Genomic DNA, 21,104 nt, shown 5'->3' with positions numbered 1-21,104 from the left:
TCCAGCCCAATGAGCTTGGACTACTCAATTGATCAATTAACCTATTCACCTGTACATCGTGGATTGTGGGAAGAAACCAGAGCTCCAGAGAAAAGCCACGGGGGTTATGGGGAGAACATTCAAACTCCTTCCAGACAGTAGTAGAAGTGAACTTGGGTCACTGGTGCTGTAATAGCGATATGACAACCACTTTGCAATTATGCCACCCTTACTGGCCTTCCCCGGCACATCACCAAAGAGGAGCTTATGAATGCTCGGCTGCTGTGAAACCAGCAGCAATCCTTAAGGAGGGATTTATATGAAAACAAAATCTAGAGACAACTTGAATTAATAATAGGTTGCATTAAATGAGTTAGTCAAATTATTATTGGCCATTGTTTTGCAAAAGATGATTCTCATGAAGCCTGTTCTGCAGTCCGAAACTATCTGAAAGGAAACACAAAGATGAAACACCTGTTTCTTTCTTTTCCTTCTTAGTAATTTTAAGGAGTACCATTTTAAGATAGCAATCAATGATACATTCCCTGATGTTATTAAAAGCACTGAGGAGATTGGCGAAGCAGTGGACATCACTTACAAAGTAAGTAAAGTCAATATTTTCATTCAACTAGAGATATATTTTTATGTTAACTTGGATGAATCAAACCCAATTTATAATTGATGACACGTCAATTTGAAAATTAATACCCGGCTTGCCGTCTCTTTGGTCACATATGGACTGGCAGGGAGTATTACATATCAAATGAGTACACTATACAAAATAGTTTTCAGGAAGCTGAGGAAATGATAATGTTGCCATTTCCCATACTGTTTCCTGCAAGTACTAATAGAAAGAATGTAAATATGAACTTCAGGATGCTTGATAATGAGTATGAACAAGATATGCAATGAAAAAATATTGCATTATATAACCAGAGTCACGATTTGATTTTGTGTGAAATTGCTCTTCTCAGTTTCCCTCCTTCTCATTCCCCATTTCTGCAGCTTCCTCAGGATTATTTTCAATAGTACAACAGGTTGGTGTTTATCTGGTGATATACATAACTATAGCTGGCTGGTAACATAATAGCATCAGCGCCAGACTTTGGAGCGAAGGCTCCCAAGTTCAAATGCAGCCGGCTCCAAAACATCTGGAGAGGGATGGGCTCCACCAAGTTTCAGATGCAGGTATGATGAGCAATCACCAAATAGATCGGTGCAAAAAGCTTGTCATGATGGCGCCCGGACGATTCCATCAGGAGTTACGGGTGCACGCACGCACACACACACACATGCACACGCACATGCACACACATACACACATGCACACGCACACGCACAAAACTATGCTTGTCTGCTTGAAGTAATGTGATGAAAATTTGCATATGTGTTAGTTTAATCCTCCAATCTGGGATTGTTACTATGTTTATTTTGTATCTCCTTCAAATTTTAGCACCTCTGATCATGAAAGCATAATATGGGAGATCAGCAAGAATAGACCTCATTCCTGCTCTGCCTTTCGATAAGATCTTGGCTGATCTTTTTCCTCAGTTCTGCTTTCCTGCAGCAACTCTAAATCCCTTGATTCTTTTACGTACTAGCTAAGCGTCTGGCAAACTTTCTCTTGAATATAACCTGTGAGTAGGTCTAGCAGCACTCTTGGGTTGAGGATTCACCACCTTCTCAATGACAGCATTGTTTTCCCCTGCATGACCTGAATGGACAGCCCCGTATTTGGAGATTGTGGCCCCTGGTTCTCAGCACCCCAAACAAGGGAAAAGTCATCCCTGCATCTGCTCTGTCAAGCCCTGTAAGAATTTGTTAAACTTCAGTAAGATGATCTCTTCTTATTCTAAGTTCAAGAAATTATTGACCCAGAAGGAAAAGGTGACTCCAATCTAGAACAAAAAGAAAATGATGGAAGAATTCAGTTGTTTCAAGTTCAAGTTCAATTTCATTCAACCATACATGAATATGAACAAATGATACCACTTTCTTCTGGATTGAAGGTGCAGAACACATTACCAACAGCACACTGCAGATTACCGTAGCACGTTGCTCACATGGTGACGATCTTAGAAAAAAAATCACAAAGAAAAAAAATACAGCGCAAGTACCAGAGTCCTGCTTGTTCTTCCACCAAACAACACTGGAAGGTAGCACTGAGTGAGCACTGGAGGGCAGCACCAGCCTGGGCCTAGTCCTTGCCTCAGCTGAGGCAACTCAGCTCACCGCCATTGGTCTCACCAATGAACCAGACTTTGCTGTGTTCTGCATTACCACTGTCTAACAGGTTCTTGCGATCACAATAAAAATATCCAAGACAATCATTCACAACTTTATTTGGATCACAGATGGTCCAACAGTACACAACAAGTCCAGACAACAGTACAACAATGGTCTGCAATAAAACCAGCTCCATTGCTATCAAGCAATTCACCGATGGGATGGCCTTGCAGTAGTTGATGTTCTTGGTATCCAGCAGTGATTTATGATCATAAATAAAGACGTACAAGACAAGCAAATACACCTTTGATTGGATCTAGAGTGGGAGCTGCATCCAAGCGTGCCACCATCTTACCAAACCTGTCAAGCAGCACCTGTAGAGGCAAAAGGCACAAGATGGCCAATATCAAAATCAGAATGCCGACCAGAATCAGGAGAGTCAGTTTTATTATCACTGACATATGTTGTGAAACTTGTTGCTTGAGGCAGCAGTACGGTGCAATCCATAAAAATTAATATAAATTACAATAAGAATATTTTAAAATAAGTAAGTACTGAAAAAAGAACAAAATGTTGAGGTAATGTTTGTGGATTATTGAGAAATCTGGTGGAAGGGAGGAAGCTATTTCTAAAACTTTGAGTGAACTTCTTCAGTCTCCTGTAGCTCCTTCTTGATGGTAGAAATAGAAGAGGGCATGTCCTGAATGGTGATTGTCCTTCATGATGAGGTATCAGCTTTTGAAGATGTCCATGATGGTGGAAAGGCCAGCGTCCATAATGGAGCTGGTTGTTTTTACCAGCCCCTGCAGTGTTTTATGATGCTGTGCATTGGTGTCTCCAAACTAGTCAGAATGCTCTTCACAGCATATCTGTAGAAATTTGTTAGAGTCTTTTGGTGACACATTAAATTTCCTCAACTTCCTAATGAAATATAGCCCTCTTCATAATTGCATCAATATGTTGGGATAGATCTTTAGAGATGTTGATACCCAGGAATTTGAAACTGGTTACTGGTTGCCATTTCCATGGCTGTTCCCAGAAATCCCCAATTAATTCCTTAGTTGAGTGCAAGGTTGTTGTTATGAAACAATTCAACCAGGCAATCTATCTCACTCCTACACAGCTCCTCATCACCATCAGGAGTTCTGCCAACAACAGTTGTGTTGTCAGCAAATTTATAGATGACATTTGAGCTGTGCATTATCATGCAATCGTAGGTGTAGAGAGTCGAGCAAAGGGTTCAGCGTGCACCCTTGAGGTGCACCAGTGTTGATTGTCAGAAAGGAGGAGTTGCTATTTCAGATTTTAATGCTGATAATTGGGAGGTGCTACATTTTGGTAGGAATAATACAAATAGGACATACATGGTAAATGGTAGGGCAATGAAGAATGCAATAGAACAGAGGGATCTAGGGATAATGGTGCATAGTTCCCTGAAGGTGGAATCTCATGTGGATAGGGTGGTGAAGAAAGCTTTTTGGTATGCTGGCCTTTATAAATCAGAGCATTGAGTATAGGAGTTGGGATGTAATGTTAAAATTGTACAAGGCATTGGTGAGGCCAAATTTGGAGTATTGTGTACAGTTCTGGTCACCAAATTATAGGAAAGATGTCAACAAAATAGAGAGAGTACAGAGAAGAATGTTATCTGGGTTTCAGCACCTAAGTTACAGGGAAAGGTTGAACAAGTTAGGTCTTTATTCTTTGGAGCATAGGAGGTTGAGGGGGGACGATAGAGGTATTTAAAATTATGAGGGGGATAGATAGAGTTGACGGAAATGGATAGGCTTTTTCCATTGAGAGTAGGGGAGATTCAAACAAGAAGACATGAGTTGAGAGTTAGGGGGCAAAAGTTTAAGGGTAACATGAAGGGGAATTTCTTTACTCAGAGAGTGGTAGCTGTGTGGAACGAGCTTCCAGTAGAAGTGGTAGAGGCAGGTTTGGTATTGTCATTTAAAGTAAAATTGGATAGGTATATGGACAGGAAAGGAATGGAGGGTTATGGGTTGAGTGCGGGTCAGTGGGACTAGGTGAAAATAAGCGTTCTGCATGGACTAGAAGGGCCGAGATGGCCTGTTTCCATGCTGTAATTGTTGTATGCTTATATGGTTATTTGCACAGACTGTGATCTTCCGGTGAAGAAGTAAAGGATCCAGTTGCAGAGCGAGATACAGAAATCTAGGTTTTGGAGGTTGTTGATTTGAACTAAGGGTATGATTGTATTGAATATTAAACAGTAACCTGCCATAGGTATTACTGTTGTCCAGGTGATCCAAAGCTGAGTGGAGAGCCAGTGAGATTGCTTCCACAGCAGATCTACTGTGGTTATAGACGAATTGCAGTGGGTCCAGGTCCTTGCTTAAGCAGGAGTTTATCCTAACCATGACTAACCTCTCATAGCACTTCATCACAGATGCCACGAGGTGAAGGTCATTAAGGCAGCTCACCTTGCTCTTCTTGGGCACTGGTATGATTATTGCCCTTTTAAAGCAGGTGGGAGATTGAAGATGTTCCTGAAACTCCCACCAGTTGGTTGGCAGAGGTTCAGAGCCCTTCCAGATACTCCGTCAGGGCCCGATGCTTAGTGAGGATTCACCCTCTTGAAAGCTTTTCTGATGGAAACAGAGATTGCAGGGTCACCAAATGCTGCAGGAATTTGTACAAATGTGTTTTATTCTCCCTTTCAAAGCGTGCATAGAAAACGTTGAGTTCATCTGGGAGTGAAGCATCACAGCCATTCATGATGTTAGATTTTACTTTGTAGGATTAATGGCCTGCAAACCCTGTCAGTGCTGTTATGCACCCAATTCTGTCTCTTTGACTTCTTCTCACCTGCCTATTACTTCCCCAGGTCCCCTCTACCTTCGCTTTCTCCCATGGTCCACTCTCCTCTCCTATCAGATTCCTCCTTCTCCAGCCCTTGACCTTTCCCACCCACCTGGCTTCACCTAGCTAGCCTCCTTCCTCTCCTCCCACCTATTTGTTCTGAATTTTCCCCCTTCTCAGTCCTGAAGACAAGTCTCAGCCTGAAACTTTGACCATCTATTCATTTGAAGCTGCCTGATCTGCTGATTTCCTCCAGCATTTTAGCATTTTGTGTGTATTGCCATAACTATATAGCTCTGTGTCTGGGTGGGGTGGGGGGGGGGGGAAGATCTCATCATTCCCTTCCCCCAGTGTGCCTGAGTACTCCTACATGCTAGCTAGCAACCAGATTTCGACATGAAGCTTCACCTTGCACATTTTGCCTCCATAGATGCTACACAACCTGCACATCACACACAACCTCTCATGGTCTCAGAACACATCTTACACAGTCAATATAGCTCATCAATGCCTCCATTTTCTGAGGAGAGTGAAGGGAGCTGGACTCGTGTTATTCTATAGGTAGATGCACAGTAGAGAGCAGCCTCACTGCTTGGTATAGAAACTGCACTGCAGCGAAGAGGAAGGCTCAACAATGGGTAGTCAAAACTACCCAACACATCAGTGGCACCAGCCTACTCACCATCAAGGACATGCATACAGAAGGATGCCAGAAAAGGGCCAGTAACAGCATGAAGGTTTTCGCCCACCCTGCTCATGGACTGTTTGTCCCACTCCGTTCGAGGAGGAGGCTATGGAGCATCCACTCCAGGACCAGCAGACTCAAAAACAGTTACTTTCCTCAAGCAATATATCTGATCAACACCACCACCCACTAACTCCACCAATACTTTATTATTTCCTGTCAGTCCCCTTATGTACAGCCTCGTGTCACGTTGTGGACATATAATTAACCTTTTCATATTTATTGTCTTTTTATTGTTATTGTGTTCTTTATCTTTTGTGCTCTTTTTGCGCTGCATCAGATCCAGAGATCAATTATTCTGTTCTGCTTTACACTTGTGTACAGGAAATGACATTAAACAATTCTGAATCGTCTGGTGCAAAAAAAAACTTCATACTTGCCTTCTCATTGCTTAGTGTATTTAAACGTGAACTTACAATAGTTCATGTATAAACACAACTTGGATCATTTTGACAAACAAACCCATGTAAGTGTTCACTAACTAATATATACACTGTTTCCATTTTTTCTAGCTAGGTATACAACCCCACAATTTTTCATATGATATTACACTTGTCATACCCTTTCGTATTCACTTAACTTCTCTCTATACCGCTTGGCATCCTCTTCACAATTCAGAACCAAGCTGACAGCATCAAAATTGTCCTGGCCTAAGAGCCACAACTGACCAGAGTGGTTGGCATAGGACTGGACCGGTTAGTGTATTGCTTTGTAGAACCAGTGGCAACCGATCGAGTTTCAATTCCCATCGCTGCCTGTAAGGAGTTTGTACGTTTCCCCCCATAACCAGTGTGCCCCAGTATCCTCCCACATTCCACAGACCTGCAGTTAGGGGTAGCCAGTTGTGGGCATGCTGTACTTGCATGGCAACATTGCAGGCTGCCCAGCACAATCCTCACCAATTTGATTTGATGCAAAAAGCGCATTTCACTGTACGTTTTGATGTTTCAATATACATATGACAAATAAACAACTAAATAAAGATTAATACAATGTATACTAATATATAAAACTTAGATTTTTATAGTAGTTGTTTTATTTTTATAGTAATGGCATGAAGGAGAATTTCAGATCAAGTTTAATTATCATTCAAATATATAAATGTATACAGCCAAAGAAATCATTGTTCCTCGGAGGCCGAGGTGCAAAACACAGTACCAATGGTCTCACACAGCACACAACACATAGTACATAGCATATATCGTTATGATAACAAAAAAAATAGTCACAAAGAACTCCAGCCCAATCCCTGAGCAGCATTGCTTGAAGATTGACGGTAGTTCTGGACCTTGTCTCTAACGTTGTAACTCTAACCAATTCTGCTTGAACTAATGTTATTTATGTTTAGTATGGTTTTGTTAATACTTATAAGAAATTTAAAACAATTAAAGTTCCCTGAAATATTTAATTCTGGTTTGTACGCAGATTGATAAAGAAGGAGATTTTCCAATTTCACATCTTACAATGAGTGTAACATTCCCATATCTATCTCCAGCAAACAATACTCTACTATATTTGACAGGAATGGCATTTTCTTCCGTAAGTTTAATTCGTTTTTAATTTAATGTGTTCGGAGCCAACATTATGGCCAGGAGACCTGTTCCTTTGCTGTACTGTTCTGTGGTAGTTACCTTTTTATATTTGAGAATTAATTTGTTTCCAGTTGGTAAAGTGAGCAGAGATAAGATGCCTGAACAGTATTTAACTTCATACTAAAATATGAAATAGTATTTGATCTGACAGCTATTAAATAAAATGAACTTCAGCATTACAATAATTTATTGTGGTCTGCATTAGAGAATTGCCATTCATCCACAGTTTATATTCTGAGTTCAGATTTTTTTATGCAAGATTCACCTGTTCTATAGTCTTCATGACCCATTCAAGAGTACTTAAATGTGTTTAATTGCCAGTACATTTCAGTAGTCTTTAATGAAATGAAAAAAAATGAAGAGAAGTGGCTTGATACTAATGGATAATCTCATCATTGATGTGATTACCACTCATAAAAGTTCAGCATCTGAAGAAGTGTCATAATGTCCTCACTTCCACAGAAAACGGGAGTCCTATTGGAAGAGGAAAAGTAGAAGATCCATAAAAGTTGCTTCTTTGTGCCCATTTTCCCCGTTGAAAAGGATCTGAAATAAAATACTTTTAATGTGTGCTCAGTGGGAGGGAAAGGTGATAGTCAGCCAGTGCAGAGTATTCTTGTGGCCGTTCCCCTCAACCTAGCAGAGGAAAACCACAGTGGCCAGGTCTCTGGCATTGTATCTGGCTCTGTGTCTCAGAGTATAAGGGGGTGAAAAGGGCAAGGTGTAGTGATAGAGGATTTATCGGTTAGGGGAACAGGTGGGAGTTTCTGTGGACAATAACGAGATTCCTGGTGTGTTGCTCCCCATGTGCCAGGGACAGAGACATCTTGGTTGGAGTCCATGGCATTCTTAAGTGGGAGTGTAAGCAGACAGAGGTTGTGATCCACTTAAGTACCAATGACATGGGTAAGAAGGTTGACTGGGTCCTGCAAAGTAAGCTCATGGAGTTAGGAACTATGTTGAAGGACAGGTCCTCCAGGCTGATGATCTCAGGATTTCTACCCGTGCCACCTGCTTGTAAGGCCAGAAGTTGGAAGATGATACATTTTAATACGTGGCTAAGGAGATGGTGAAGGAAGAGGGCTTCAAATTTTTGGATCATTGGGCTCCCTTCCAGGGAAGGTGAGACCTGTACAGAAGGGATGAACTAATGAACATTTGAACTAATATCCTTATTGAAAGGTTTGCTTCTGCTGCTTGGCAGAGGGTGGGGGGGGGGTGGTTAAACTAGAGTTGCAGGGGAATGGAAACCAAAGTGCTAGAGCAGATTAGTGGTGTGGTTGCGGGAGAAGATATAGTTAAGCCTAAATACAAATTCAGGAATTGAAAGGTTGAGTGTGGGTGCATGTGGGTCTAATATTCTGAGTTGTGTATATTTCAAGGCAGGGAGCATTGTGGGAAAGACAGATGACCTTGGGGCATGGATCAGCACATGGAATTATGACATTGTTAGTGAGACTTGGTTGTAGGAGGGACAAGACTCCATTGTCTTGGACATGATGGACTGGGAGGAATTAAAGAAGGAGGGGTGGCATTGCTTCTGAGGGAAAATGTCACAGTAATGCACAAATAGGACAGACTGGAGAGTTTATCTACTGATGCTACCCAACAGTCTGTGAGATTTAGAGGAGCAAATTTGTAAAGAGATAAGACTTTTGCAAGAAATAAAAGATTGTGATAATAGATAACTTTAACTTCCCACACATTGACTGGGACTCTAAAACGGCTTGATGTGATACAGTTTGTCAAATGTGTTCAGCAAAGTTTCCTTAGTCAGTACATAGAGGTCCCAACTACAGAGAGTGCAATACGAGATCTCCTATTAGGGAATGCAGTTGAGCAGGTGACCAAAGTTCATGTAGGGCAACACTTCACACCTAGTCATCAAAATGTCATTAGTTTCAAGATAATTATGGAGAAAGAAAGGTCTGGTCCTTGGGTTGAGATTCAAAATTGGAAAAAGTCCAATATTGATGGTATCAGAAAGGATCTGGCAAGTGTGGATTGGGCCAGGCTGTTTTATGGCAAAGGTGTGCTTGGTAAGTGGGAGGCCTTCAAAGGTAAAATTTTGAGAATACGGAGTTTGCGTGTTCTTGTTAGAATAACAGGCAGAGAAAACAAGTTTAAGCAACCTTGGTTTTTGAGAGGTATTGAGGCTCTAGTTAAGAGAAAGAAGGAGTTGCTTAGTGGGTGCAGGCAGGAAGGAGAAAATGAAGTATTTGAGAAGTATAAGAAATGTAAGAAAACACTTCGGAATGAAATCGGGAAGTCTGAAAGAAATCTTGAAGTCATTTTGCAGACAAGGTGAAGGAGAATCCTAAGGGCTTCTACAAATAATACTAAAAACAAAAGGGACAAAACTTGTCCTGTTCAAGATCAGAATGGTGGGCATCTATGCATGTTGCTGAAAGGGATGGGGGGATCTTAAATTTACTCAGGAGACAGGCACAGAGTCTATAGAAGTGAGGCAAAGCAGCATTGAAGCCATAAACCCTGCACAGATTACAGAGGAAGAGGTTTTTACTGTGTCAGGCAAATTAAAGTGGGTAAATCCACAGGGCCTGGCAAGATGTTCCCTCAGACTCCTGGGGAGCTAAGTGCAGAAATTGCAGAGGCCCAAGCAGAAATATTTCAGTCATAGTGACAGATGAGGTACTGGAGAACTGGAGGATAGTTAATGTTCCACTGTTTATAATAGGTTCTAAAACTAAACCAGGAAATTATAAACCGGTGAGTCGGACATCAATAGTGGGAAAGTTATTGGAAGATGTTCTAAGAGACTGGATATGTAAGAATTTGGATGGACAGGGACTGATTAGGAATAGTCAACATGGTTTTGTTCATGTTAGGTTGTGTCTAACCAGTCTTACAGAGCTTTTTGTGGATGTTACTGGGATAGTGGATGAAGGCTAGGCAGTAGATGTTGTCTACATGGACTTTAGCAAGGCTGCTGATATGGTTCTGCTTGGGAGGTTAGTCAAGAAGGTACAGTCGCTTGGCATTCAAGTTGAGGTACTAAATTAGATTAAACATTGCCTTCACAGGAAAAGCCAGAGAGCATTCGTGAATGTTTGCTTCTCTGACTGGAGACATGTGACTATAGGTGTGCCACAAGGACCGGTGCTAGGTCCATTGTTGTTTGTCATCTATACCATCAATCTGATTGATAATGTGATAAATTGATCAGAAAATTTCTCGATGACACCAAAATTGGGGGCTCAGTGGATGGCGAGAAAGACTACCAAAGTTTGCAATGGGATCTAGACCACCTTGAACCATGGGCAGAACGTGGCAGATGTGAGGCATTTCAGTAGAGGATTTGCATAGTGAGTGGTAGGGCACTGAGAAGTGTGGCAGAACAGAAGGATCTGGGAATACGAATCTATATTTCCTTGAAAGTGGTGTCACAAGTACATAGCATCATACAGAAATCTTTTAGCACATTGGGCTTCGTAAATCAAAGTACTCAGTACTGGAGTTGAAGTGTTATGTTGAAGACGTTGGGAAGGCCTAATTTGGAGTATTGTGTGAAGTTCTGGTCATCTACCTACCAGGAAAGATGTTAATAAGATTGAAAGAGTGCAGAGAAAATTTACAAGGATGTTGTACGACTTGATGACCTGAGTTGTAGGGAAAGGTTGGATAGGTCGGGAATTATTTCCTGGAACATAGAAGAATGAGGGGAGATTTGATAGAGGTATACAAAATTACGAGAGTTATACATAGGATTAATGCAAGCAGACTTTTTGCACTGAGGTTGGGTGAGACTGTAATGAGAGGTCATGGGTTAAGAGTGAAAGTTGAAATGCTTCAGGTGAACATGAAGGGGGAATTTGTTCACTCAGAGGGTGGTGAGAGTGTGATGAACTGCCAGCATAAGTGGTAGGTGTGTGTTCAATTTCAATATTTAGGTGCAATTTGGATAGTCACATGGATAGGAGAGGTATGGAGGGCTCTAGTTGGGTTCTAGTTGATGGGACTATGCAGAATAATAGTTCAGTATGAACTAGATGAGGCAAAGGGCCTGTTTCTATGCTGTCGTGTTCTATGACTCTATGCCCCAGAGCATACAACCATAAACTTAACTTAAACTTTCTTTTACCATTACACTGGACATTATGATTTATGTGTGTGATTGCAATGTTACATGAACTATGGTAAATTCACTATCATGGCTCCCAGATGGGACTTCAGCCAGTTCTAAATATGTCTGTATTAATTTATGTAAATGTCTTTGTTTTTTCTGAACTTGTTTCACTGTATTTTATTTCATACAACAGAATGATGTAGGCAAGTGTCATGACTCACAGTTTGTGGATCCTCTGAAAATACACCCAAAAAATCCTCACAAGCCAGCCCCAGAAAAGGAGCGTCTCTCGAATACCAATGGGGTAATCATAAACCTGATAAACTTTACCGTACATCTGCGCAGGAACAAAAATTTTGCTTTGGTTGATTATGCTGAAGGCCCATACAGTCCTTCAGAAGTTCAAGGTGGTGCCTTATTATGGTTGTGCATCTGAAAAAAATGGCTAATTAAGGTTAAACATTGCATTCTGGGGTCCACCATACAATACTTCTGAATTCATGTGCTGTTTATTGGATGTAAATGAAGAGAATTTTGATGATAGAAAACCAAGATTAATCATAGTACTATGCTATCAACAGAGATTTTAAGTTCAAGGTCTGATACATTAAGTTCGTTTTAAAATCGTCTACTATGTGGATTGAAAGCAGGAAATAAGTTAACTAAAACTACAGGCTTTAGTCAAGCCAAGTGGTTCATTACTGTCATTTTAGGAAATGAGCCTGGCAGCCCTCCTCTTATAGTCATACTCCCAAATATCTATGCATTTTTCCATTCTTGAGATGGCTATTAAGGGAATCAAGGATTAAAGAGTGACTAGAGAAAAATAGTGCTAAGGTAAAAGATCAACAGTAATCTGAATGTCAGACCGGGCAAAAGGAGGCTAAATGCCTTACTCTTGCTTCTGAATCTGATGGCCTTTGTGTTCTTAAAGGCATACTGATTTAATTATCTATCCCCTGCAGCCACCAAAATGGCAATGAAAGACCCCAGAACAGGTTATCACAATGCTGTCATAACATCGATTCTTAACATCTGTTAAGATAGCCTCGATGGAAATTCAGCTGATTAAAAACACATACTTGGGAAGGTAATCAGGGAAACTGACACTACCTTGGTAACATAAATAGGAAGAGGAAAGTACATTTACAGAGTGTAATATTGACATCACTTAAAATGTAAGGTAACCTTAAATTATTAAGAATCGTGAACGATGACTCTACTTTCTGAAAACACAATCAAAGGTATTTCTTGAAATTTCAACAATTGGGTAATACTCCACCATTTCTTTGCAGATGTGTGAAAATAATGCTGGATGTGCCTCCTTCTCCTGTACTATACATCCATCAAGTTCTGTCCAGTTTAATATGTCGCTCAGAATATGGAAGCCTTCATTTATTAAAGTAAGTGAAATGAAATGCATGTGTATACTGCAGAGCAAAGCAGTTATGATGGGCTGGTACCTTTTAGGAAATTCCAGTAATTCCATCCTAGAAGGAAAACATTCTTTCAAGTAAATACCACCAAATTTTGCATTATCACCAGAGCATACTTATGGCCCTGTTCATTAATGTTCTGCCAACCAGGCTATGATGCTGGCTGCTCGTGGGCTCTGGTCGCAGAGTCACTTGCAGTAATTCCAAAATACTGATCGCTTAAAAATCCAACCACTGAACGTATTCCACATTGGTTCTGCACAGGGTCAGATTTACCTGATACAGACTCTGTGGACACACTTCCTAGTGTGAGTTCATTTCAATGTAGTGAAGCAGGTGTGAGGGACAAGGGTAAGTGACAGATAAATTACAGCATTTGAATTCATTCAGCTTAGTTTCAATGTTTTAAAGTAGATTTATGCGTGGGTCTTGATCAGGCAATCTGTATGATGACAAAGGTCTGGCAAAAATACTGTGCATTACTCATTGGCATCAGAATATCCATCAGGAAGAATTCAATATTGGCAGATCCATAGGGAGATCAGCAACAAAGACAAGAGACTCGACACTGACGGCTTGGGAACTTGGGAACATTGGGAGTAGGGGTCCAAGTAGACAATCCCCACTTCTGAGCTTACACCACCATCCATCAAGATCCTTGCTGATCTTCTCTCTCAGAACAATAGGAGCAGAACTAGGCCATTCAGCAAGAGTCTGCTCGGCCACTCCATCATTGCTAATTTATAATTCCTCTCAATCCTTGATGCCCTGATTAATCAAGAGCCCATCAGCCTCAGCAAAATTAGATTCAATGACCTGGACTCCACAACTACCTGTGGCAGTGAATGCCACTATCCTCTGGCTAAAGAAATTACTGCTCATTTCTGCTTAAAATGAACATCCCTCTAGTCTGAGGATATGCTCTCTGATCCTAGATTCACTCACTATGGGAAACATCCTCTCAACACCCACTCTATCCAGAAATCTCAATACTCAGACAGCAAACACGAGGAAATCTGCAGATGCTGGAAATTCAAACAACAGCACACACAAAATGCTGGTGGAACGCAGCAGGTCTGGCAGCATCAATGGGGAGAAGCGCTGTCGACATTTCAGGCCGAGACGTCGACAGTGCTTCTTCCTATAGATGCTGCCTGGCCTGCTGTGTTCCACCAGCAATTTGTATGTGTTGTTATCTCAATATTCAACAGGTTTCAATTAGATCCCCCTTCATTCGTCTAAACTCCTGTGAATACAGGCCCTGAGCCATCAAATGCTCCTCATATGTTAACCTTTTCACTCCTGGAATTATTTACATAAACCTCCACTGGACCGTCTCCGATGCTAGCACATTTTTTTCTTGGATAAGGGGCCCAAAACTGAAAAGTGCCGTCTGACCAGTGCCTTATAAAGCCTCAGCTCTACATCCTTGCTCTTATATTCTCGTCCTCTCAAAATGATTGCATTTGTCTTCCTTACCACCAACTCAACCTGCAAGTTAACCTTTAGCGAATCCTGTGCAAGAATGCCTAAGTCCCTTTACATCTCTGATTTTTGAATTTTCTCCCTGTTTAGAAAATGGTCTGCACCTTTATTCCTTCTACCAAAGTACATGGCCATACACTTCCCCACACTATATTGCATCTACAATACTTTGCCCATTCTCCCAATCTGTCTAAGTCCTTCTGCATAGTCCCTGCTTCCTCAACACTGCCTGCCCCTATCTTCGTATCATCCGCAAACTTGGCCACAAACCCATCGATTCCGTCTTCCAAATCATTCACGTATGACGTGAAAAGGAGCAGTCCCAACACCAACCCTTATGGAACACCACGAGTTACTGGCAGCTAATCAGAAAAGGCCTCCTTTATTCCCACTCTTTGCCTGCTGCCAGTCATCCAGTCGTCTATTTATGCCAGTATCTTTCCTGTGATACCATGGGCTCTTATCTTGTTAAGCAGCCTCATGAGTGGCACCTTGTCATAGGCTTTTTACCCATCTAGAAAACGAGCATGCAATAACAAGTACTTAGTTATAACCAAAGCACTTAGGTAACTGTATAATGTCCATATGGAGATGTACAAAAGGCGTCCAAGGAGAGGGCCCAGCAGTGGCAGATACTGACAAGGATTTTCTAGGATTATGTCTCTGGCAAATGATAGTTTGTTACCACTTTCCTGCTGTAGTTGGGAATCCTGGTGCATACCATTCATTTTTAATTAGTGGCCTTTAGTCCAAAAATCTTTTTGGCCACTGATGCATTACTGATATAATTGTATAAGTTCATTAATAGAATAGAATAAGGCCATAAGGGTCTCCTGTTGCTGCCTCGGCAGTGGATTCAACCAACTTGTTATCTTTAGTTAATTCATCATTTCTATTGGTCTGAGCCACACATGTTACTCAGATTCAGTTTATTGTCATTTAGAAACCACAAATGCAATGGAGTTAAAAAATGAGACAACGTTCCCCCAGAATGATAACACAAAAGCATATGACAAAACAGGCTACAATAGAAAATCCACATAACGTTTGGCAATCCCCAATCCAGAGTCTGGAGAGGCTGCTGTGTATTAATATCGTGCTACCGTCTTAGCACGTTCCCCAGAAAGGAGCTCCAAATCCACCAGACAAACAAGACCAAAAACTAAAGCTACAAGACCTGCACAAAACCACATAGTTACAACATATAGTTACAATAGTGCAAACAATAGCATAATTGATTAAAAAAACAGACCATGGGCACAGTAAAAATAGTCCAAAGATGTTAAAGGATTATAAGTTCAAAAGAAATCACCACAGTTTCCACAAGTCCCGAGGGTCCCGACAGACTCGCCATCCCACGCCGGCGGCAGAAGGGAATACCCCCGTTATGGACTTCCACGGTGCCGCCCGACTCAGCCTCACAGATGCAGCACACACCAAAAGCGATCTGACTGCAGCGGACTCCGAGTCCGTCGAACCTCCGAGCCGAAGACCATCCCCTCTGGCACAGCTTCTCCGAATACCATCCTCTGCCGAGCGTATTAAAATGGCCCCGCTAACGGCCATCGGCAACACAACCCCAAGGACTGGGAGCCTGTTCTTCCCAGCAGAGTCCCAGACCTCACAGCAGCAGCATCAATGAAGAAGGTCTTCCTGGAGATTTCCCAATGTTACTCCGTGCTCCCACGTCCATTTTCAATCAATTATGATTGTGCACGGCACCCCACTTCACAAATAACAGATAATCAGCTCCGGAGTGGCTGCTGCATGCTGCGTCACGCCGCCATCTTGGAAATTGTAATAGCAATTGCAGAAGTTAATTCAATATCAAAAATAAATTTGTCAAGTTTCTTGAAGAGGTGAGAAAGTCCTGTAGTTTCCTTAACTGTCCATAATCATCTGCTGCTCCAAAGGCATAATGAGAGTCAGTACAGATGTTTACAGCAAAGCCAGCTGCAAAGATGTAAGTTCTTGTTAAGGCAAAAAGTTCAGCAGACAATAAGACCAAACAGGATGTGTCTGAATTAATGTACTGTGTTTTGACCAACGCTGCAGTTTCTCCCTCAACACCTGTGACCCTTGTCAGCCTGAGCATGTAAAAGAACTACAGAGTCTTGTCCAGAGGTTTGGGCAAACATAGAAGCAAATTATCCACACACTGAAGCAGCTTGGAAGTGTTTTTGTATGATCTCATTATGCTTTAACAGCAGACATCGTTACCTCATTTTGCCCGAAGCATTTCTGGTACTTAAGCAAGTAAGCATTCTGTTATCATCATTCTGTGTCTAGGAAAGGCTCAGGACTTGCTATTCAAGTTAGTGAGCACTCAAGCATGAGCAAGCAACAGCAGTACCCCAAAGACTACTTGTCCACCCGGTACTCAACATACCACAGGCTCTCCCTCACCTTAATAAGGGAGAAAGTGGTGTCCGTTTCACAGCAAGAGGGGAGACATAGCAAACAACTCGCTGGTTCATGATGTTAAAAGTCCATTGAGTCACTTTTTCTGAGCTCTGTGCCCAAAGATCTTGGGTCACTGGGCACACAGCCAGAGATCTCCCGTCTCCAATGACACACTAATCTTCTGCAGAGGCACCAACCTCCCATTTTCTCAGCACCTCCGCACCTCCCCACCTCCCCCCCCCCCCCCCCCACCATTTCCAGAGCCACAAAATCTCTGTCTTCTAAAGACAAGCAAGGCTCTTAGGCCGATTCCTTGGCGTGCCAAGCAACAGCCATTTGTGAAACCCCGAGAGAGGGTCCCATTCCCGCAAAGAACCATAGTCAGTGAGTAACTCCAGGTCAGGGTCTTCAAAAAAACCCGAAAGGGAAAAATATAGATATTAAAGATGGAAATAGGGCTGTTTCCAAAGATGTGAGCAAAGGAGTCGTTGCTGGCTGCCATTAATCCTCCTAAGCTCCTTTTAAATACCTTTGTCATATCTCCCCTCTCTCTTCTACATTCTAGGAAATAAAGTCCTAAACTTTTCAACCATTCCTTATAACTCAGATCCTCATGTCGTGGCAACATTCTTCTAAGTTTTGTCTCTCTTATTGACTCTTTCAATCTTATTGACGTCGTTCCTGTAGGTTACCAAATCTGCACACAATTCACCAGATTAAGCCTTACTAACATCCTACACAACTTCAACATAACATCCCATCTCCTGTACTCAATACTTAAATTTATGAAGGCCAATGTATCAAAAGCTTTCTTTATGACCCTATCTTCTTGTGATGTCACTTTCAAGGAATTATGGATCTGTGTTCCCAGGTTCCTCTTCGACCACACTCCAAATAATGAATTCAAGGGTTAGCCATCTCAGTGGAGCCTCCACTAACTGTCACCACCAGTTAACTGGACTCTGACGACTTAAACTCGTTCCTCAACCACACTTTATTTATGTGTTCACAAGGAACGCAATGAGCTTCTCCAGCACTTTCTGTGTTTTGCTTTAGCGGTGTCATGTTCTGAAGTTTGGCCAAAAAAATGTAATTTTCACAGAAATTGACTAAGTGTAGAAATATTGACCCAATAGAAATTCAGTGCACTTCTGAATCCTGTCATTTGCATATTTAAGTATCCATCATAAAACATATTTCATGTGTTAATAAGCAATTACATCTATGTATTAAAGGCCAATAATAATTGGACATTAGTTAAATACTTGAATTGCTAATAAAGTACTTGGGAATAGTAAGTGCTGCTTCTTTAGCTTCTCTTGGTAAGCTTGGGGACCTTGATTCCCAGGCTAGAACAGAAAGGCCATTACAAGAGTTAAGCTTTCAAGGACCAAGTTCAGCCTGACACTATGTCTGTGTGCTTATCATCTTGATTGTTGCTTTAGTGAACTTCAACGCACCAGAAAGGCTGTACAAAGAGTCCGCACTCTGCACACCATTTTACCATCTTGGCTCTTGCTTGGCTGCAATTTCCACCGCAGCAGATAGATCAAGAATGTAATACCAGGTTTTATCAGAGGAGACATGAAGTATTAAAGCAAGGAATGCCGATCCTTTAAAATTCACTGAAGTATTAGGTTCAGTTCTGGTTACCTCACTGCCGGAAGTAAGCATAAGTATTGGAGTGTAAAGATCTACATCAGTGATTCCTGGAACGGTCCTTAACTCAGCCAAGAAACACAGATTTTTGCATTTAATCTGTAACACCCTTTAAGAATGTTCCTTGACTTAGTAAGATCTCACATTCTTCTAAAATAAAGAGAATACAGTTTCAGTAAATCTGCCAGTTTTGTGTATCCTCACAGCTCTCACTTAGGCAGGTGAAATGAAGACAACAAACTTTACCCAATACTTCAGAATGCTATCTTTACAATTGAAGTACTTGCATATTCAAATCCTGTCATAATAAATGCTAACATGTTAATTTCTCTGATAACTTCTCTGCAAAAACAACTAAGTTCCTTTAAAAATCAACAGTACCCAACCTCTCACAAATATTCTGTGTTTCTGTTATGTTACCATAGTGGATGATCTCCCATTTTGACATATTCCATCAGTAATGTTCTTATCCATTCACTCAGCTGGTCTACAATCCCTGAAAGGCTCTTTACAATGTCTCAAAATTAACAGTCCCCCAAGGTTAGTATCAACAGCAAACGTAGAAGCATGGTACCCGAGCTAAATTGTTGATGTAGATTGAGAACTGCTGGGGCCTAAGCACTGATTCCTGTGGTACCCGAGAAATGAAAGTCACCTTTCATTTGGATTGGTTCTGACCAGATAAAGGGTCTAAACCTGAAACTTCAGCTGTCCATTCCCCTCCACTGAGTTCCTCCAGCATCTTTGTGACTTAATAATTAACTGATTAGAGGCTTATTTCTTTGAGGTAAGTCTGTTGTTCCCCAGCTAAACTTGTTTTTCCCTAGCTAACTTTTAATCTGAAATTTTATTGAACATTCTTGTAATCAGATCCTTCTCACAAAGTAAACTGAACTGCAAAAAATTGAGATAATCAGCAAAATATTCAGATATGCCTCAACTTGCATGGTAAACTCAGTTTCCTCTACTATTCCCTTGCCATTAAAATTATCTGTCTGAGTTAATGTTATATCGCTGTCCCTGCCTTAACTCATTTGCTATCAAAATACCTTCAATGACTTTGTACATCCTGGATTCCTGTATTCCAGTGACCTCTCGGCTGACCCTCAATTTTCCATAAACCAACTCATACAAAATTCTGCTCTCCTTAACCATGAATATGCTAAGGGCAGCTCACTCTTACACAATGCCTCCAATTTAAAATACTCTTTCTCATCTTAAGTCCCCTCTGTGACTCCTGCCTACATTCTGCTTTCACAACCAAATAATAACTCCCCACTTCTACAATGCCAACCTCTTCTGCATTCTACATGTCTTGAACCCTGCATGTCTTGTATTCCAATTACAAAGACCTGTTTTTATATCTGTTTTACAAAAAATGATATGATGCTAAAATCCAAACAGATTTGTACCTCTGTAAGCTATTTAACAAATTGTTTCATGAAACTAAATTAGTTGTCTAATGGATTTTATGTAAAAGAAAAGAAAAATGAAACTGCTAATCTATAGTTGGAATAAACTGACAATTTTGAAATATAACCAGTGTCTTTTGTTGTTACAGGCAGATTTTAAGTCAATAAGTTTAATTGTATCAGCTACACTGACGATTGAAGATTCTCCTTTTGTGGTGCTGAGCAAAGCAAAGGAAAAAAGTGATGTGAGGGCTGTGAGTACTTATTTTCTTTTGACAATAATCTTTATCAGTGGTCCTCAGTGTTGACCCAGGTTGGTTCTGACTAAGGTCTAATTTGTTGTTCATCAGGAGCCGTTAAAATCCAAGCAAATGAAATTAACTTCATTCGCGTTGAGTCCTGATGAAGGGTCTTATCCCGAAACATTGACTCTATTTCTTTCCATAGAGGCTGCATGACCTGCAAAGTTTCTCCAGCAGTAACACACACAAAATAACAATTTTTCTAACTTCCAGTAATATTTCTGCCTCCGTCTTTCCTCTTCTTTCATTCCCCACTCTGGCTTACTTCTTACTTCTCCTTTTTTCCTCACCTGCCGAACACCTCGTGCTTCCCTTTCCCCATGGCCCCCTCTCCTCTCCTCTGTCTTCAGACCTTTACCTTCAGTTATTTTCCATCTATCACCTCCCAGGATCTCACTTTATCCCACCCTCTTGGCTTGTACTCCTTCCCCTTCCCCCACTTTCTTGTTCTGGCTTCTTCCGTTCCAGTCCTGATTGAAGTGTCTCAGTCCAAACTGTGGACCATTTATTCCTTTCCATAGATGCTGCCTGACCTGCTGAGTTCTTCCAGCACTTTTTGTATACTTTTCTGGACTTCCAGCATCAGCAGAATCTCTTGTGTTTATGAATTTTTCTTGCAATTTGTGTATGTTACTCTTAACTTCATTTTTCTGGGTTCCTTCCATTTAAATCACAGTGGATTATGTTGTGAAAAGCTCCCCATATCATAATTCTGTTTGGAGGATCCTGTGCAGCACAAATTAGCACTTTTCCTGTATTACCATAAAAATTATAATTTAAATTATAATTATAATTTATAATTTAAAGTCTATTGGTTTTTGGCACATTCTGAGGACAAGAGTGTAGTTGAATCAATGCACATTTCTTTTACATCCTTCAAGGAGATATCAGCACATACGTTTCTTCATAGGTTGGGATAAAAGCTAAGCAGATGGGGCCACGGCCACCAGCA

General features: G+C 41.1%; 1 protein-coding gene across 1 annotated transcript in view; it reads left to right on the top strand.

Annotated features, from left to right (window-relative positions):
* itga1 (integrin, alpha 1) overlaps positions 1-21,104 on the top strand; it is a 196,077-nt gene that overhangs the window by 155,000 nt on the left and 19,973 nt on the right. Inside the window, exons 25-29 of the mRNA XM_059989435.1 lie at positions 478-580; positions 7,202-7,315; positions 11,649-11,759; positions 12,751-12,858; positions 20,000-20,104. Of these exons, the coding sequence (XP_059845418.1) occupies positions 478-580; positions 7,202-7,315; positions 11,649-11,759; positions 12,751-12,858; positions 20,000-20,104 (541 nt within the window). The remainder of the gene's footprint in view (positions 1-477; positions 581-7,201; positions 7,316-11,648; positions 11,760-12,750; positions 12,859-19,999; positions 20,105-21,104) is intronic.

The sequence above is a fragment of the Hypanus sabinus genome, chromosome 14, assembly GCF_030144855.1.
Source record: "Hypanus sabinus isolate sHypSab1 chromosome 14, sHypSab1.hap1, whole genome shotgun sequence".
Classification (NCBI taxonomy): Eukaryota; Metazoa; Chordata; class Chondrichthyes; order Myliobatiformes; family Dasyatidae; genus Hypanus; species Hypanus sabinus.
This window is presented reverse-complemented; position numbering and strand designations above follow the sequence as displayed.